Raw genomic sequence first — 16,389 nt, 5'->3', positions numbered from 1 at the left:
ATTGTTTTGTGTTGGATAACCTGTGAAGCTGAAAGGCTGAAAACAGTAGTAGATCCTGCAGTTGGTATGGTAAGTCTGTGGGCTTATTAATTCCCAGTATTAAATAGAGTAGGCAATATAAATATACCAGTCTCCATACCACTTAGGCCAGAGTGTAGGGTCATTGCTTGTCAGACTTTCATGTGCATAAGAATCTCCTTGAGATTAAAATCTGATTCTGATATAGAGGTCTGGAGTGGGAGGGGCTTGGGTGGTAACACTGAGATTCAGCATTTCTAACAAACCCCCAGTGATATCACTGGTCCCCAGACCACACTTAGACTGAAGGGTTCCAGATGATAACAGTGACTGCTGAGACTTATGCTTCACATATTTTTTTTTTTCTTTAAAGGGCCAGATGTAATGTGTAACCATTTTAACCTTTGTGACCACAAGTCTGTGTTTCATATTCTTCTTGATTTGTTTGCTTGTTTTTACAACTTAAAAAATGTTGTAAACCATCTTAACTCTGAGGAATACCTTTGGCCTAGAGCAGGAAGCCAGAGTCATGTCCACTGGGCTTGTCAGTGGCTTCCAGGCCTGGCATTGGTGTAGGTCCCTTATTTTGTCAGGGCCTCTTGGGATAACTGTAGAGGAACCCTGAGAATTGCAGAAGCAATAAAGGAATTTTACAGGAAGATCTGTGTTTGTTGGAAGGAGAGGAGATAAAATTTGGAAGAAAATGAAAAGAAACTACCATTTTGATTAACTCCCTTAAACAATGAAAATCTCTAAAAAGTATTCACGTTTAGATCATAAATGAGATCTGGCCAGAACTTTACAGTATGCCCAGGATACGTGTGACTTCTTTAATGTTTGCGATCAACCTGTTCTTTGTGTCAGTACAGTGTCATTAACAACTCAGTCAAACTTGTGTCTGAAACCCAGTTCTGCTGCTTATTAGTGGGTAATTTTGGTCAAGTTATTTAACTCTTCTGAAACATCACAGTGTCCCTACACTTGGGGTTGTTAACATTAAATAAGAATATGTATTAGAGGTCTCAGCATAGTGCTTGGCACTCAGAAAACAATAGATGGTGTCTGTTACTGTGTTATGTGGTGGTGAGTGAATACTGTAAAAGAATTCGCTCCGTGACTAATTGTTAGGCTGTCCTTCAGGGGTGTCCTGGATTATGACCCTCGTGGTATTCATGTCCTTCCCAGTGTCTGCAGATGTAATGGGGAACCTTGAACCTACAGCCCTTAGTAACAGTGTATTAAGCTTCTACAAAATCCGCAGAAACCTCGGTAGTAAACACACTGTTACTCTTTTATGCATTTTTACAAGTGGGATTTCTTTGGGTGAAATCCTTCCTTTAAATATCAAGAGATTTGATGGAGTATCTTCTTACCTTGGCTGTGAGTAGCTATTCCCATTGCTTATTTTGAGTAATACTGGAAACAGTTTTGCTTCAGTGATTTGCTAAACCTAATTTCATTTCAGTGTTTAACTGGATAATGAATGACACAAATGAAAATTTTTGTCTGCCTTGCCAGGACATCAGGTGTTAGTGGTTATGTCCTTCTTGTTTGAGAAAGATTTGTAGAAATGTATAAAATTTAAAGCATTGAATAGCTATAAAATTATTCATTTTTAAGTAAAACTTTGGATTGGACAGAATGTTTAAGAATTTCTTTATAAAATTTAAGAAACAGGTTTGTTGTTTTTAACCAAAGGAAGTCATCTTAACAGCGATTAACAGTAATTTGCTTATCTTAAAATCAGAAGCCGCTGGTATCTAACTTTTACTGTCACTTCATATTATTACATATTATTGATTTTTTGTCATGCTTATTTTATTATATTAAAAAGTTTTAATATGTAGCATGGAATAACTTGTCATTTAAATCTATAGCTGCAATTTTTTGAAAAAATCTTTTTTAGCTTTTAGTAAAACATGGAGGAGACCTGTTTGCTGAGAATGAGAATAAAGATACTCCTTGTGATTGTGCTGAAAAGCAGCACCACAAAGATTTGGCCCTAAATCTAGAATCTCAAATGGTATTCTCACGAGATCCTGAAGCTGAAGAAATAGAAGCTGAATATGCTGCTTTAGATAAACGAGAGGTAAGCTTTTTTTAATGAAAGAAATTATGCAAATATTGTACTAAATTTTTTTTTCTTCTTTAAAACCCAGTTTGTGTGGTCGTCGTTGCAGTATGCTATACATTCTGTTACCTGTATAGCCATAAGTATGAAAATACATCTGAAAAAGCCATAAGTGTGAAAAGGATCTAGAAAACCTGTCCTTTGACTTATGTGTGTTTGTGTGTGTGTGTGAAAGTCACTCAGTCATGTCTGACTCTTTATGACCCCATGGACTATACAGTCCATGGAATTCTCCAGGCCAGAATACTGGAGTGGGTAGCCTATCCCTTCTCCAGGGGATCTTCCTGACTAGGAATCAAACTGGAGTCTCCTGCATTGCAGGCGGATTCTTTACCAACTTAGCTATGAGGGCAGCCCCATATATATGTTTAATTGTATAGAGCGATGCTGACTCCAAGACTCCAGTCCTCCTGTTCCTCAGTCTCTGCCTGTCTGGATTGCTCTTCTCAACAAACATGCTTGGATAATGCCCATCTTAAAATACAAAACAACTTCTCCATTAACCACTCTTCCTGTTCCTGTCCCCCTTCAGTTGTAGCCCCATATCCCTGATCTTCATATGAGAAAAACAAAATTTAAGAGTTGTCTGTACATACTGACTTCCTCACCTTCCCTTCACTCTCCAGCCCTCTGCAGTGTAACTTTCTCCCCTTCTACTCCGATGGAACTGCACTGACATGGACATTAAGAGTCACCATCTTGCCAAACCCTTTTCTCTCCTCCTCTTACCTGATGCTTTTCTCTCCTCCTCTTACCTGAATTCCTCAGCACCACTTGACACAATTAACCCCTCCCTTCTTAGTGAGACACTTCTTCCCTGGGTTGCAGGGACTTTGCTCCCTGGGTTTCCTTTAAGTCTTCCTTGTATCGGTAAACATTACCTCCACCCACGCAAGCATAAATGTAACAACATTTTCAGTTCATCACATCCAAACAATCTGGGAGTTCTGTCAATTTACCTCCAAAAATATAACCCAAATCCATTTACTTCTCTTGTTCTCTGCTCCTGCCTCCCTCAGTCGTCCTTTCCACCTTCACTTTTCATCTGAACTGCTTATAGTAGTTCCCTAACTGGTCTCCTGATTCTGTTTTAGTCCCCTTAGAATCCATTTTGTGCACAGTAGCCAGAGTGACATTATTAAACACAAATTAGATCATATCACTTAACCGTTTAGTGATTTTCATTGCACTTAGAATAAAATCCAAACTGTTTGCTCAGATATAAGAACTTACATGGTCTTGCCACTATTTGCCTTTTTAGCCTTATCTCAAATGATTTTTCCTGGCACGCTATAGTACTTAGACTACACTAAGGCTTTTTGCACTTCTGTTCCTTATGTCTGAAATCATCTCCCAAGTTTTCTCTTGACTATATCAGATGTTCCAAGAGGCAGTCTTAGACCATTCTTCTGAAGTAGGCCCCTCTCCGTCTGTTACTCTTTATCACAATACCCTATTTATTTTTATCACATGCTGTAACTATTTTGTTTATATATTTGTTTACTTGTTTATTGCCTTTCTCTTTTATTAGATTGTCAACTCTGTTAGTGCCAGAGTCATAACTTTCTTATTCAGCAGAATATTTTCCATGACTGAAAGCACTGCTTGTACAGTGGACATCCATAAATAATACTTAAATAAAGAAGTTATTGTAATACACAATAAATTTTTTCCTCTAAAAGTGATTGATTTCTCAATGTTTATTCAGTGCTAATTTGGTTCTTATTGACTATGCCAAAGCCTTTGACTGTGTGGATTACAATAAACTGTGGAAAATTCTGAAAGAGAAGGGAATACTAGAGCACCTGAACCTGCCTCTTGAGAAACCTGTATGCAGGTCAGGAAGCAGTAGTTAGAACTGAAACAGCAGACTGGTTCCAAATAGGAAAAGGAGTACATCAAGGCTGTATATTGTCACCCTGCTTATTTAACTTACACGCAGAGTACATCATGAGAAATGCTGGGCTGGAGGAAGCACAAGCTAGAATCAAGATTGCCGGGAGAAATATCAAACACCTCAGATCTGCAGATGACACCACCCTTATGGCAGAAAGTGAAGAGGAACTAAAAAGCCTCTTGATGAAAGTGAAAGAGGAGAGTGAAAAGGTTGGCTTAAAACTCAACATTCAGAAAACTAAGATCATGGCATCTGGTCCCATCACTTCATGGGAAATAGATGGGGAAACAGTGGAAACAGTGTCAGACTTTATTTTTGGGGGCTCCAAAATCACTACAGATGGTGACTGCAGCCATGAAATTAAAAGACGTTTACTCCTTGGAAGGAAAGTTATGACCAACCTAGATAGCATATTTAAAAGCAGAGACATTGCCAACAAAGGTCCATCTAGTCAAGGCTATGGTTTTTCCAGTGGTCATGTATGGATGTGAGAGTTGGACTGTGAAGAAAGCTGAGCGCCGAAGCATTGATGCTTTTGAACTGTGGTGTTGGAGAAGACTCTTGAGAGTCCCTTGGACTGCAAGGAGATCCAACCGTCCATTCTAAAGATCAGTCCTGAGTGTTCATTAGAAGGACTGATGCTAAAGCTGAAACTCCAATACTTTGGCCACCTATGCGAAGAGTTGACTCATTGGAAAAGCCTCTGATGCTGGGAGGGATTGGGGGCAGGAGGAGAAGGGGATGACAAGAAGATGAGATGGTTGGATGGCATCACCAACTTGATGGACATGAGTTTGAGTGAACTCCAGAAGTTGGTGATAGGGAGGCCTGGCGTGCTGCGATTCATGGGGTCGCAAAGAGTCACACACTACTGAGTGACTGAACTGAAGTGAATTGAATTTGGTTCAGTAGGACTTAATATAACTATTATTGTTTGTGTTTAGAAAAATAACTGTGTTGTCTGTTTTTTAATTTCCCATGAATTTCTGACAGTTTGTAAGCTTCTACTTCTCCAGATGATCAAAAAAAGAGTTTCTTAAAAGATTTATATTGTTTTACCTATCATATTTTCTTTAGTTAAAGGTTACTTTAAAGATTTTTTTTAATGACTTTTTTTTTTTTAATGACCATTTTTAAAGTTTTTACTGAATTTGTTACCATATTGTTTCTGTTATATGTTTTGTTTTTTTGGCCACCAGCCATGTGGGATCTTAGCTTCCTGACCAGGGATGGAACCCACACCCCCTGCATTGGAAGGCAAGGTCTTAACTGCTAGACCACCGAGGAATTCCTGACACATTTTAATTTAGTCCTTTCCTCCAGATGATGAGTCTGTAAATGGGCAGTCTTCTTCTTCACCCCATCATTGACAAAATTTTGAGTGACTACTTTACCAGACAGTGTTTTAACAGAAATTAGGGATACAGTGAGGAACAAAGATCTCTTGCCCTCTAGATGCTTACATTCTAGCAAAGATAGATGCACACAAATAAGATTAAAAAAATAAATGAACACAGTATCGAGAGTTGTAAACTGCTTGGAAGAAATAAAAACAAGATGATATATTAGAGTGATAGCTAGGAATGGAGGTACTTATTTTATCCAACCCCTCAAAGAAAGAACAAAGACTCTAGTAAGAGTCAGGCTTTGTAGGAGAAGACTGTGTGGCTATCGCTAGATAAGGGAAGGGAAAACTGTGCAATACAGTACTGTGAAAGCCATCACAAGAACCCACCCATTCCTCTCCCCTCCCAGCCTATAACTCAGGGAGGCTCAAAGCTCCTTTTCTGACAGGGAACCAGTACGGTTGGCTGTTGCCTTGGCTGGCTACCACCCTTAGGAGGCAGAGCTGCTTTCCTCTGAGAGCCCTGAGTCTTTCTGTACTTGTTCTTCCCCCACTCTTTCTCAGACTAAGCCCTGTGCTGTGTGCTCAGTCGTATCCGATTCTTTGCGACCCCAAGGACTACAGCCCGCCAGGCTCCTCTGTCAGTGGGACTGTCAGGTCAAGAATACTGCAGTGGTTAGCCATTCCCTTCTCCAGGGGAACTTAGCAACCCCGGATAGAACCTGCGTCTCCTGTGTCACCCACATTGGCAGGCAGATTCTTTATCGCTGAGCCAGGCTCAGCTCAGGGGTCAGCTAATGTGAGGTTGGTATTGAGAGAAATTGGAAATATCCTCTCCTTCTCCTAAGTGTCTTTCACATCTTTTAAAATTTTAACAGTTACCAATATACTTGGGTCAATAAGTACCTGTTTTTTCATTTTTTTCCAACAGTGAACTTATTTCACCTATATAATCAGGGAAAGCTATTTTAATTGTGGGGGAAAATAAATATATCTTTAATAACTCCTTTGTCACAGTCTCTTCTGAAACAGTTTTTGAAAATACTATCACTTTATACATGACTTCAAAGTGGTACAGTTTACATGTTGGACTGTTTCACTTTTCTTCAGTGGTGTTTTGGTAGCAGTAATATGTACTGATGCAAAAGAGGCGCTTTTATTCCCTGTTTGTCTTTAAATTTTCTTTTTCTTTCTTTATATCAGTATTGGACTGCTTTGAAGGTTACTGATGGTTTGTATTAATCTGAAAATTGAAGCAGTTTATCTTTGCAACAGAAAAGAGAAAGGCACCTTCAATGTAACCCTGCAGAAGAGAGGGACACTGCCTACATGTTGTTGGTTTTGAGTCAGTAAGTTGTGTCCAACTCTTTGCGACCCCATGGACTGCAGCATGCCAGTTCCCTGTCCTTCACTATCTCCCAGAGTTTGCTTAAACTCATGTCATTGAGTTGGTGGTGCCATCCAACCATTTCATCCTCTGTTACCCGCTTCTCCTCCTGCCCTCAATCTTTCCCAGCATCAAGATTTTTTCCAATGAGTTGGTTCTTCATGTCAGGTGGCCAAAGTGTTAGAGCTTCTGCATCAGTCCTTCCAGTGAATATTCAGGGCTGATTTCCTGTACGATTGTCAGGTTTGTGCTCCCTGCTGTCCAAGGGACTCTCAAGAATCTTCTCCAGCACCACAGTTTGAAAGCATCAGTTCTTTGATGCTCAGCCTTCTCTGTGGTCTGGCTCTCACTTCCATACATGACTACTGGAAAAACCATAGCTTTGACTGTACAGACCGTTGTCATCAAAGTGATGTCTCTGCTTTTTAATATGCTGTCTAGGTTTGTCATAGCTTTTCTTCCAAGGAGCAAGCAACTTTTAATTTTATGACAGCAGACACTGTCGGCACTGATTTTGGAGCTTAAGAAAATAAAATCTGTCACTGTTTCCACTTTTTCCCCATCTGTCTGCCTGAAGTGATTGAACTGGATGCTATGATCTTCATTTTTGTGAATGTTGTTTTAAGCTAGCTTTTTCACTCTTCTTTTTCACCTTCATTAAGCAGCTCTTTAGTTCCTCTTCACTTTGTGCCATTAGTGTCATCTGCATATATGAGGTTATTGATATTTCTCCCAACAGTCTTGTTTCCAGCTAGGGATTCATCCAGCCTGGCATTTCACATGATGTACTCTGCTTATAAGTAAGCAGGGTGACAGTATACAGCCTTGACATACTCCTTTCCCAATTTTGAACCAGTCTACTGTTCCATGTCCAGTTCTAACAGTTGCTTCTTGTCCTTTATACGGGTTTCTCAGGAGATAAGTAAGGTGGTCTGGTATTCCCCTCTCTTTAAGAATTTTCCAGTTTGTTGTGATCCACATACTCAAAGGCTTTAGCAAAGTCAATGAAGCAGAGGTAGATAGGATTTTTTTTGGAATTCTCTTGCTTTCTCTATGATCCAGTGGATGTTGACAATTTGATCTCTGATTCCTCTGCCTTTTCTAAATCCAGCTTGTACATCTGGAAATTCTCGGTTCTCATACTGTTTAAGCCGAGCATGAAGGATTTTGAGCATTACCTTGTTAGCATGTGAAATGAATACAGTTGTATGTTAGTTTGCACATTCTTTGGCATTGCCTTTCTTTGGGATTGGAACGAAAACTGACCTTTTCCAGTTCTGTGGCCACTGTTGAGTTTTCCAAATTTGCTGGCATATTGAGTGTAGCACTTTAAAAGCATCATCTTTTAGGATGTGAAATAGCTCAGCAGGAATTCCATCACCACCACTAGCTTTGTTTGTAGTGATGCTTCCTAAGGCCCACTTGACTTCGCATTCCAGGATGTCTGGCTCTAGGTGAGTGATCACACCATCATAGTTGTCTGGGTCGTGAAGACCTTTTTGTACAGTTCTTCTGTGTATTCTTGCCATCTCTTCTTAATCTCCTCTGCCTCTGTTAGGTCCTTGCTGTTTCTGTCCTTCATTGTGCTCATCTTTGCATGCAATGTTCCCTTGGTATCTCCAGTTTTCTTGAGAAGATCTCTAGTCTTTCCCATTCTATTGTTTTCCTCTGTTTCTTTGCATTGTTCACTTAAGAAGGATTTCTTCTCTCTCCTAGCTGTTCTCTAGAACTCTACCTTCAGATGGGTATATCTTTCCCTCTTTCCTTTGACTTTTGCTTCTCTTCTTTTTCAGCTATTTGTAAGGCCTCCTTAGACAACCACTTTGCCTTCTTGCATTTCTTTTTTCTTGGAGATGGTTTTAGTCACCACCCCCCGTACAGTGTTATGAGCATCCATCCATAGTGCTTGAGGCACTCTGTCTACCAGATCTAATCCCTTGAATTGATTCATCATCTCCAGTGTATAATCATAAAGGATTTGATTTAGGTCATACCGGAATGGTCTAGTGGTTTCCCTACTTTCTTCAGTTTAGGTCTGAATTTTGCAATAAGGAGCTGATGATCTGAACCACAGTCAGCTCCAGGTCTTGTTTTTGCTGACTGTGTAGAGCTTCTCCATCTTCAGCTACAAAAATATAATCAATCAGATTTTGGTATTGACCATCTGATGATGTCCATATGTAGAGATGTCTCTTGTGTTATTGGAAGAGGGTGTTTGCTATGACCAGTGCATTCTCTTGGCAAAACTCTGTTAGTCTTTGCCCTGCTTCATTTTGTACTCCAAAGCCAAACTTGCCTATTACTCCAGGTATCTCTTGACTTCCTACTTTTGTATTCCAGTCTCCTGTGATGAAAAGAGCATCTTTTGTTGGTGTTAGTTCTAGAATGTCTTGTAGGTCTTCATAGAACCATTCAACTTCAGCTTCTTCAGTGTTAGTGTTTGGAGCATAAACTTGGGTTACTGTGATGCCGAAAGGTTTGCCTTGGAAATGAACCAAGATCATTCTGTTGGTTTTGAGATTGCACCCAAGTACTGCATTTCAGACTCTCTTGTTGACTGTGAGGGCTACTCCATTTCTTCTAAGGGTTTCTTGCCCACAGTAGTAGATATAATGGTCACCTGAATTAAATTCACCCATTCCCATCCATTTTAATTAGTTCAGTGATTCCTGAGATGTGGATGGTCGCTCTTGCCATCTACTTGACAACAGCCAATTCACCTTGATTCATGAACCCTGACATTCCAGGTTCCAGTGTGTTATTATTCTTTATAGAATGGTACTTTACTTTCCCCACCAGACCACACCCACAGCTGAGCATGGTTTCCGCTTTGGCCCAGCCTCTTCATTCTTCCTGGAGCATTTTCCCATTCTTCCCCCATAGCATATTGGACTCCTACTGACCTGGGACTGAACTATGTATTAAAGTGCTTCACGTAACCTAGTTCAGTTGCAGAGATTCAGAGTGATCATGTTACATGTTCATGAAGGCAGTATGTCTTTTTCCTTCAAGAACTATTTTTCTTCCATTGTTACCTATTTAAGTTTTAAGCTGTGTATTTTTTAAAAAAGGAATGTATACAAGTTGCTTTACGTTATTCCTTTCTTGATATATCTAAAATCACATTTTATTTTGTTCAACATAAATTAGGTAGAATGAAGGCTACTCTAAAGAAGAACATTAAGGAATTAATACCAGGAAATATACAACTGCCACCACTGGGAATATCAAGAAATATTGTTTTTCATTACTGGGGCAGGAAAAATACCTGGAGTCCCAAATCTGAACTTAGAAGCAGTGTTACACATAGTGAATAACTTCTAGGCTAGACTGAATACTACAGATTTAATCATGAAGGGATTTGTGAGTTTTTGCATGAAAAGATGTGTTTTAATAAATTAGCTTAAAAGCAAGCTGTACATGATGATTTGGGGGTACTTTTCAAAGGATAGTTGGGATTAAATTTCCCTTTTTAATTTCTTTTTAGTTAATCCCTAGAGAGGGATATAATAATAAATTATATTAGAGGTTTAGGTTTATTTTTTTTTCTTTTTCTAGTTAGGGTCATAGGATACCTATAATATGTAGAGATTCATGGCAGTATAGCTGAATGCATGTATCGGTGTAGTAGACTATTAATACAGTGTGCTGTGTGGTGTATTCAGTATTAAGGCTTTACCATCATTTATAAAAAGAGTAACACTGCAGACCGATTGAGTGCATGCTCCACCAATGTTTAAATCTCTTTAACATCCCCAGTGACTTTTCTTTAATTTTTTTGATTAAATTTTTTTCAACCAAACACGCTCTTTATAAAAAGCACAGTAAAAATTTTAAGTATTCATTTTTCTACCACTTATAAATAATGCTTGTAACACATTACCTTCCACTTTTCATCAGTGTTCAATAGTTTTTTATTTTCCTTAACATTTCTTGATATTTATAAACTTATAGGAAATATTTTGAGTGACGGCTGACTACTCTTAACGTGTAGACATCCTTTAACTCCCTTAAAGTACATTTGAGTTAGTTGTATTTTGTCACTTTTATAAGTAACTTTGCAGATGACCAGTTCTGTTCACATTGTGATTAGACCTTAGGATGAATTCCTGTAAGTAAGATTATTGAGTCAAAAGATGAATATTTTAAAGACTCATGGGATGTGATGCTTAGTTTTTAAATGATATACCAATTTCTATTTTTACCTATATAAAAAAGTATATCAGAGGATTATCTCACTGCGACCTTAGCAATATTGAGGGTGGTTGTTGGGTCTTTTGTTTTTTAGTTCCAAACGTTGACCATTTTGTTAGGTTAGAGAGCTTATATACTTAAGGATGTTTGTGTTTTTGTGACGTTCGATGTTTTAAATTTACTGACTGTCACAAATTCCTTATATATTAAAAGCAACATAGTTTTTATGTTTAAATCTTGGCAATGTTTTTGCAGTCAAGTCTGTCAGTCTTTCCTGTCATAAATACACTCATTGCTTATATATGCATCCCTACCAGAAGACATTTTAGGATTAGAAAACTTGTCTCAAGTGAGAGAAATATCCTTGATGAATAGAGTTCCTGTCATATGGGGTTGAGTAACAACCGATGAAATGGTTTCCATGATAATTAAAAAAAAGGAAAACAAGAAATAAAGTTAATATCTAATTTTAAAATAACTGTAAGCCAACTGTAAAAGATGGAGTTTACTAACTGCATCTGTTCTGGGGTTTCCAGAACTCTCTGGAATATTTGATAAATGTCACCAAAGGACGTCCTCTGTGGTTGTAATTCTGATGAGTAGTTCAGAATTTCTAGTGCATTTTAAGTTGTTATCTTTAGTTCTGTGCTTACTGCAGTAAGCTGGTTACATCTGTTTAAAGGATTGAAGTAGATATATATATTAATATTAGTAATAAAAATGCAATATTGAATAAAAATAAAGGCAAACTGCTTAATGATATTTATAATGTTATGCCTTATTATTACAATAGCTACAAATCAAGTTCATGGTAGTGATTGCCATAAACAGGATGGGGAAGATGGGGAAATTGGGGAAATGAGGAAAACATGTCACAGGTTATTTTGGCATTTATAAATTTATGAATGGTGAGACATTTGTGATTTTGTTCTTTATATGTTTTCTGTTAAAAGCAAAGGGGGGAAAAGATAAAGGATAGCAGAAGAATAAAAAAACACTTGAAATGATAAAGTACCTTTATGGAGTGTTAACAAACACTTGAATAAACAGAGATAATACATTTAAGAGTAAGTTGAATAGTATGTCATAATCACTTTCCTCCAAATTCAGTCTTAATAAGTGTAAATATTGGTGGTTCGGTGATTAAAGCTGTATGTAAGTGAATACATGCATATTCACATACAGTTGATTTGCAGAAAGAAAAGACTGGATAGAAATACTTTAGAACATTGATCATGACCATTGGTCAGTGGTAAATTATAGGTTTTTATTTCTAATGCTTTTTTTTTAGTATTTCTTAGATTTTTGAAACTATAAGATGATCTTGTCATCATAGTATAATTCTTTATTTTAGAGTGATGAGGTTCGTGAGACCAGGCATCTACTTTCCAGCTTAAAAAAAGACTTGTGATAAAGTAGTTTGAAGTTCGTGATAGTGGAAGATACAGTGCCTTTTTAGCTTCATTGCCAAACCAGAACTAAAAGATTAAATAAATGATAACCATATATATTTATTTATAGATTTGCAGAACTTCCTAAAGGTATAATAGCCAGTTTAATTTTGTTTTTCTTCTTTTTACAGCCATATGAAGGATTAAGACCTCAGGATCTTCGTAGATTGAAAGATATGCTCATTGTGGAAACAGCAGACATGCTCCAGGCTCCACTATTTACTGCTGAAGCTTTACTTCGAGCTCATGGTAATGAAAGAAATGTCCTGAGTACTTTTGAAACTTTTCACAGTTAAAAGATGGCTGTTTTGAAGCACTTTTACTTTTCTCTTGTTTTTTCAGCACGTTTTAAATATTTAGTTCTTCTAAGAGCTAATTCTCCCAAGATTTTAAAATTGTCAAAATAGAGTTCTGTTTGAAAAAGAAAAGTTTTTTAAGCAATAGATTTCTCTTGAGTTTCTTTTCTTTATTTTTTCCTTTGTTTCTTTTTTTAAAAATGCTATGCAAGCAAGGCACTGTAGAAATCAAATTCCTTTAAGAAGAATCAATTAATCTTTTTTCTTTGGTTATATTTATTTCTTTGCCTTTTTTACCTGCTTTCAATTTTTAGAATGTAAATTTGGCACCTTGATCAAAATTTCTGTAACAAATGAAAACAATGATGTCTAAACCTTACCAACTATAGAATCTTCAACAGAATAGCAAATACTTTGCCCAGGACATTTGAGATCAAATTGAATATGAAAAGTTTTCTTATAAGCCCTTAGAGCAGATCTGAACAAGCATACATCAGATCAGATCAGTCGCTCAGTCGTGTCCGACTCTTTGAGACCCCATGAATCACAGCACACCAGGCCTCCCTGTCCATCACCAACTCCCAGAGTTCACTCAGACTCACGTCCATCAAGTCAGTGATGCCATCCAGCCATCTCATCCTATGTCGTCCCCTTCTCCTCTTGGCCCCAATACCTCCCAGCATCAGAGTCTTTTCCAATGAGTCAACTCTTTGCATGAGGTGGCCAAAGTACTGGAGTTTCAGCTTTAGCATCATTCCTTCCAAAGAAATCCCAGGCTGATCTCCTTCAGAATGGACTGGGTGGATCTCCTTGCAGTCCAAGGGACTCTCAAGAGTCTTCTCCAACACCACAGTTCAAAAGCATCAATTCTTTGGCGCTCAGCCTTCTTCACAGTCCAACTCTCACATCCATACATGACCACAGGAAAAACCATAGCCTTGACTAGACGAACCTTTGTTGGCAAAGTAATGTCTCTGCTTTTGAATATGCTATCTAGGTTGGTCATAACTTTCCTTCCAAGGAGTAAGCATCTTTTAATTTCATGGCTGCAGTCACCATCTGCAGTGATTTTGGAGCCCAGAAAAATAAAGTCTGACACTGTTTTCCCATCTATTTCCCATGAAGTGATGGGACCAGATGCCATGATCTTCATTTTCTGAATGTTGAGCTTTAAGCCAATTTTTTCACTCTCCACTTTCACTTTCATCAAGAGGCTTTTTAGTTCCTCTTCACTTTCTGCCATAAGGGTGGTGTCATCTGCAGATCTGAGGTTATTGATATTTCTCCCGGCAGTCTTGATTCCAGCTTGTGCTTCTTCCAGTCCAGCGTTTCTCATGATGTGCTCTGCAGATAAGTTAAATAAGCAGGGTGACAGTATACAGCCTTGACGTACTCCTTTTCCTGTTTGGAACCAGTCTGTTGTTCCATGTCCAGTTCTAACTGTTGCTTCCTGACCTGCATACAGATTTCTCAAGAGGCAGATCAGGTGGTCTGGTATTCCCATCTCTTTCAGAATTTTCCACAGTTTATTGTGATCCACATAGTCAAAGGCTTTGGCATAGTCAATAAAACAGAAATAGATGTTTTTCTGGAACTCTCTTGCTTTTTTGATGATCCAGAGGATGTTGGCAATTTGATCTCTGGTTCCTCTGCCTTTTCTAAAACCAGCTTGAACATCAGGAAGTTCACGGTTCACGTATTGCTGAAGCCTGGCTTGGAGAATTTTGAGGACTACTTTACTAGCGTGTGAGATGAGTGCAATTGTGTGGTAGTTTGAGCATTCTTTGGCATTGCCTTTCTTTGGGATTGGAATGGAAACTGACCTTTTCCAGTCCTGTGGCCACTGCTGGGTTTTCCAAATTTGGTGACATATTGAGTGCAGCACTTTCACAGCATCATCTTTCAGGATTTGAAATAGCTCAATTGGAATTCCATCACCTCCACTAGCTTTGTTCATAGTGATGCTTTCTAAGGCCCACTTGACTTCACATTCCAGGATGTCTGGCTCTAGGTCAGTGATCACACCATCGTGATTATCTGGGTCGTGAAGATCTTTTTTGTATAGTTCCTCTGTGTATTCTTGCCATCTCTTCTTAATATCTTCTGCTTCTGTTAGGTCCATACCATTTCTGTTCTTTATTGAGCCCATCTTTGCATGAAATGTTCCTTTGGTATCTCTAATTTTCTTGAAGAGATCTCTAGTCTTTCCCATTCTATTGTTTTCCTCTATTTCTTTGCATTGATCGCTGAAGAAGGCTTTCTTATCTCTTCTTGCTGTTCCTTGGAACTCTGCATTCAGATGTTTATATCTTTCCTTTTCTCCTTTGCTTTTCGCTTCTCTTCTTTTTACAGCTATTTGTAAGGCATACATAGAAGAGGGAAAAGAGAGAATGAAAGTAAAACTTAACATTATGCAGATTTATGCCTTATTTTTCAGCATTTTTTAAATGTTGGTTCTCTCAACCTGGCTTTTCTTTTTATTAGATCTATATAGTTAATTAGTGATTTGGTTTTATATTTAAGCTACAATTAATCTTTTTTCTTTGGTGATATTTATTTCTTTGCCTTTTTAAACTACTTTTAACTTTTAGATGTTTTATTCAGTCTATCTAGAGCTCCATCACAATGGCAATATGTATTTCCCTTAAAACACTGCAAACAAAGAAGGCAATGGCACCCCACTCCAGTCCTCTTGCCTGGAAAATCCCATGGATGGATGAGCTTGGTGGGCTGCAGTCCACTCTAAGTCCAACTCTAAGAGTTGGACACGACTGGGCGACTTCACTTTCACTTTTCACTTTCATGCATGGGAGAAGGAAATGGCAACCCATCCAGTGTTCTTGCCTGGAGAATCCCAGGGACGATGGAGCCTGGTGGGCTGCCGTCTGTGGGATCTCACATTGTCGGACACGACTGAAGCGACTTAACAGCAGCAACAGCAGCAGAAGTGCACCGTTTTAACTTTACTAGTTATTGTGAGATGCTGTGTAAGTTAATAAACACATCTGTAAATACATTGTTTGTAGGAAGTAAATTTCTGAGTTACAGCTCAGGAAAAGCCTACTGAATTTATGTTGTAAGCATTACTTAACACAGTATAAGGGTGAAAAGACAGCAAAAATATCTTCGTACATCCTCATCCCCTCATTGTGACAAACCCTTAACTGGGAGAAACTTATTCCCCTCTCTTTCCTCCTCCTCCTCCAGTTCCCACTTACTGTCACCTTATAATATTCAGAGAGCACTTGGATTATGGATCTGAATAGAGAAATGCTTTCAGATAATCATCAGGCCACATACCCCAGTAACTAGAACTCAAAAATGGGATGGAATTGTAAAGTGCTTTTATAATACAATATTATTGTTAAAGGCAAGAGTTGACTCTCTTGTTTTATTTTGACATGGCATGTCCTCAAATAAATATCAATCAATATGAAAAAAAAAAAGATGGCTGTTTTAATGTTTTAATATAAAACAAAATAGTTTGCTAAACAAGCCTGACTTGTTATTTGTGCAGTGGTTAGTGCAGTACTCGACATCCTTGTGTTTTGAAGTAAATACAAACTGGCTATGAATCAGAGAAGAAATAAGAAATCTCTTTTTGAAAATTGAGCAAATAAACCAACTTATAGATTGTCTAATTTTAGAAATGTATCTGATTTGAGCAGGG

The 16,389-nt window shown here is 38.1% G+C and overlaps 1 protein-coding gene across 7 annotated transcripts in view; it reads left to right on the top strand.

Moving 5' to 3' along the window:
• ANKIB1 (ankyrin repeat and IBR domain containing 1) overlaps positions 1-16,389 on the top strand; it is a 157,503-nt gene that overhangs the window by 83,349 nt on the left and 57,765 nt on the right. For 6 of the 7 annotated variants that reach the window (XM_086397938.1, XM_086397937.1, XM_086397935.1 and 3 more), the window contains 2 exons: positions 1,925-2,107; positions 12,555-12,672. In XM_086397938.1, the coding sequence (XP_086254064.1) occupies positions 1,925-2,107; positions 12,555-12,672 (301 nt within the window). The remainder of the gene's footprint in view (positions 1-1,924; positions 2,108-12,554; positions 12,673-16,389) is intronic. The other variant, XM_086397936.1, reaches the window with a different exon arrangement.

This window comes from Bos grunniens, chromosome 4 (genome assembly GCF_055505025.1).
Source record: "Bos grunniens cultivar Pamir isolate PY7600 chromosome 4, Bosgru_T2T1.0, whole genome shotgun sequence".
NCBI classification, from domain to species: Eukaryota; Metazoa; Chordata; class Mammalia; order Artiodactyla; family Bovidae; genus Bos; species Bos grunniens.
This window is presented reverse-complemented; position numbering and strand designations above follow the sequence as displayed.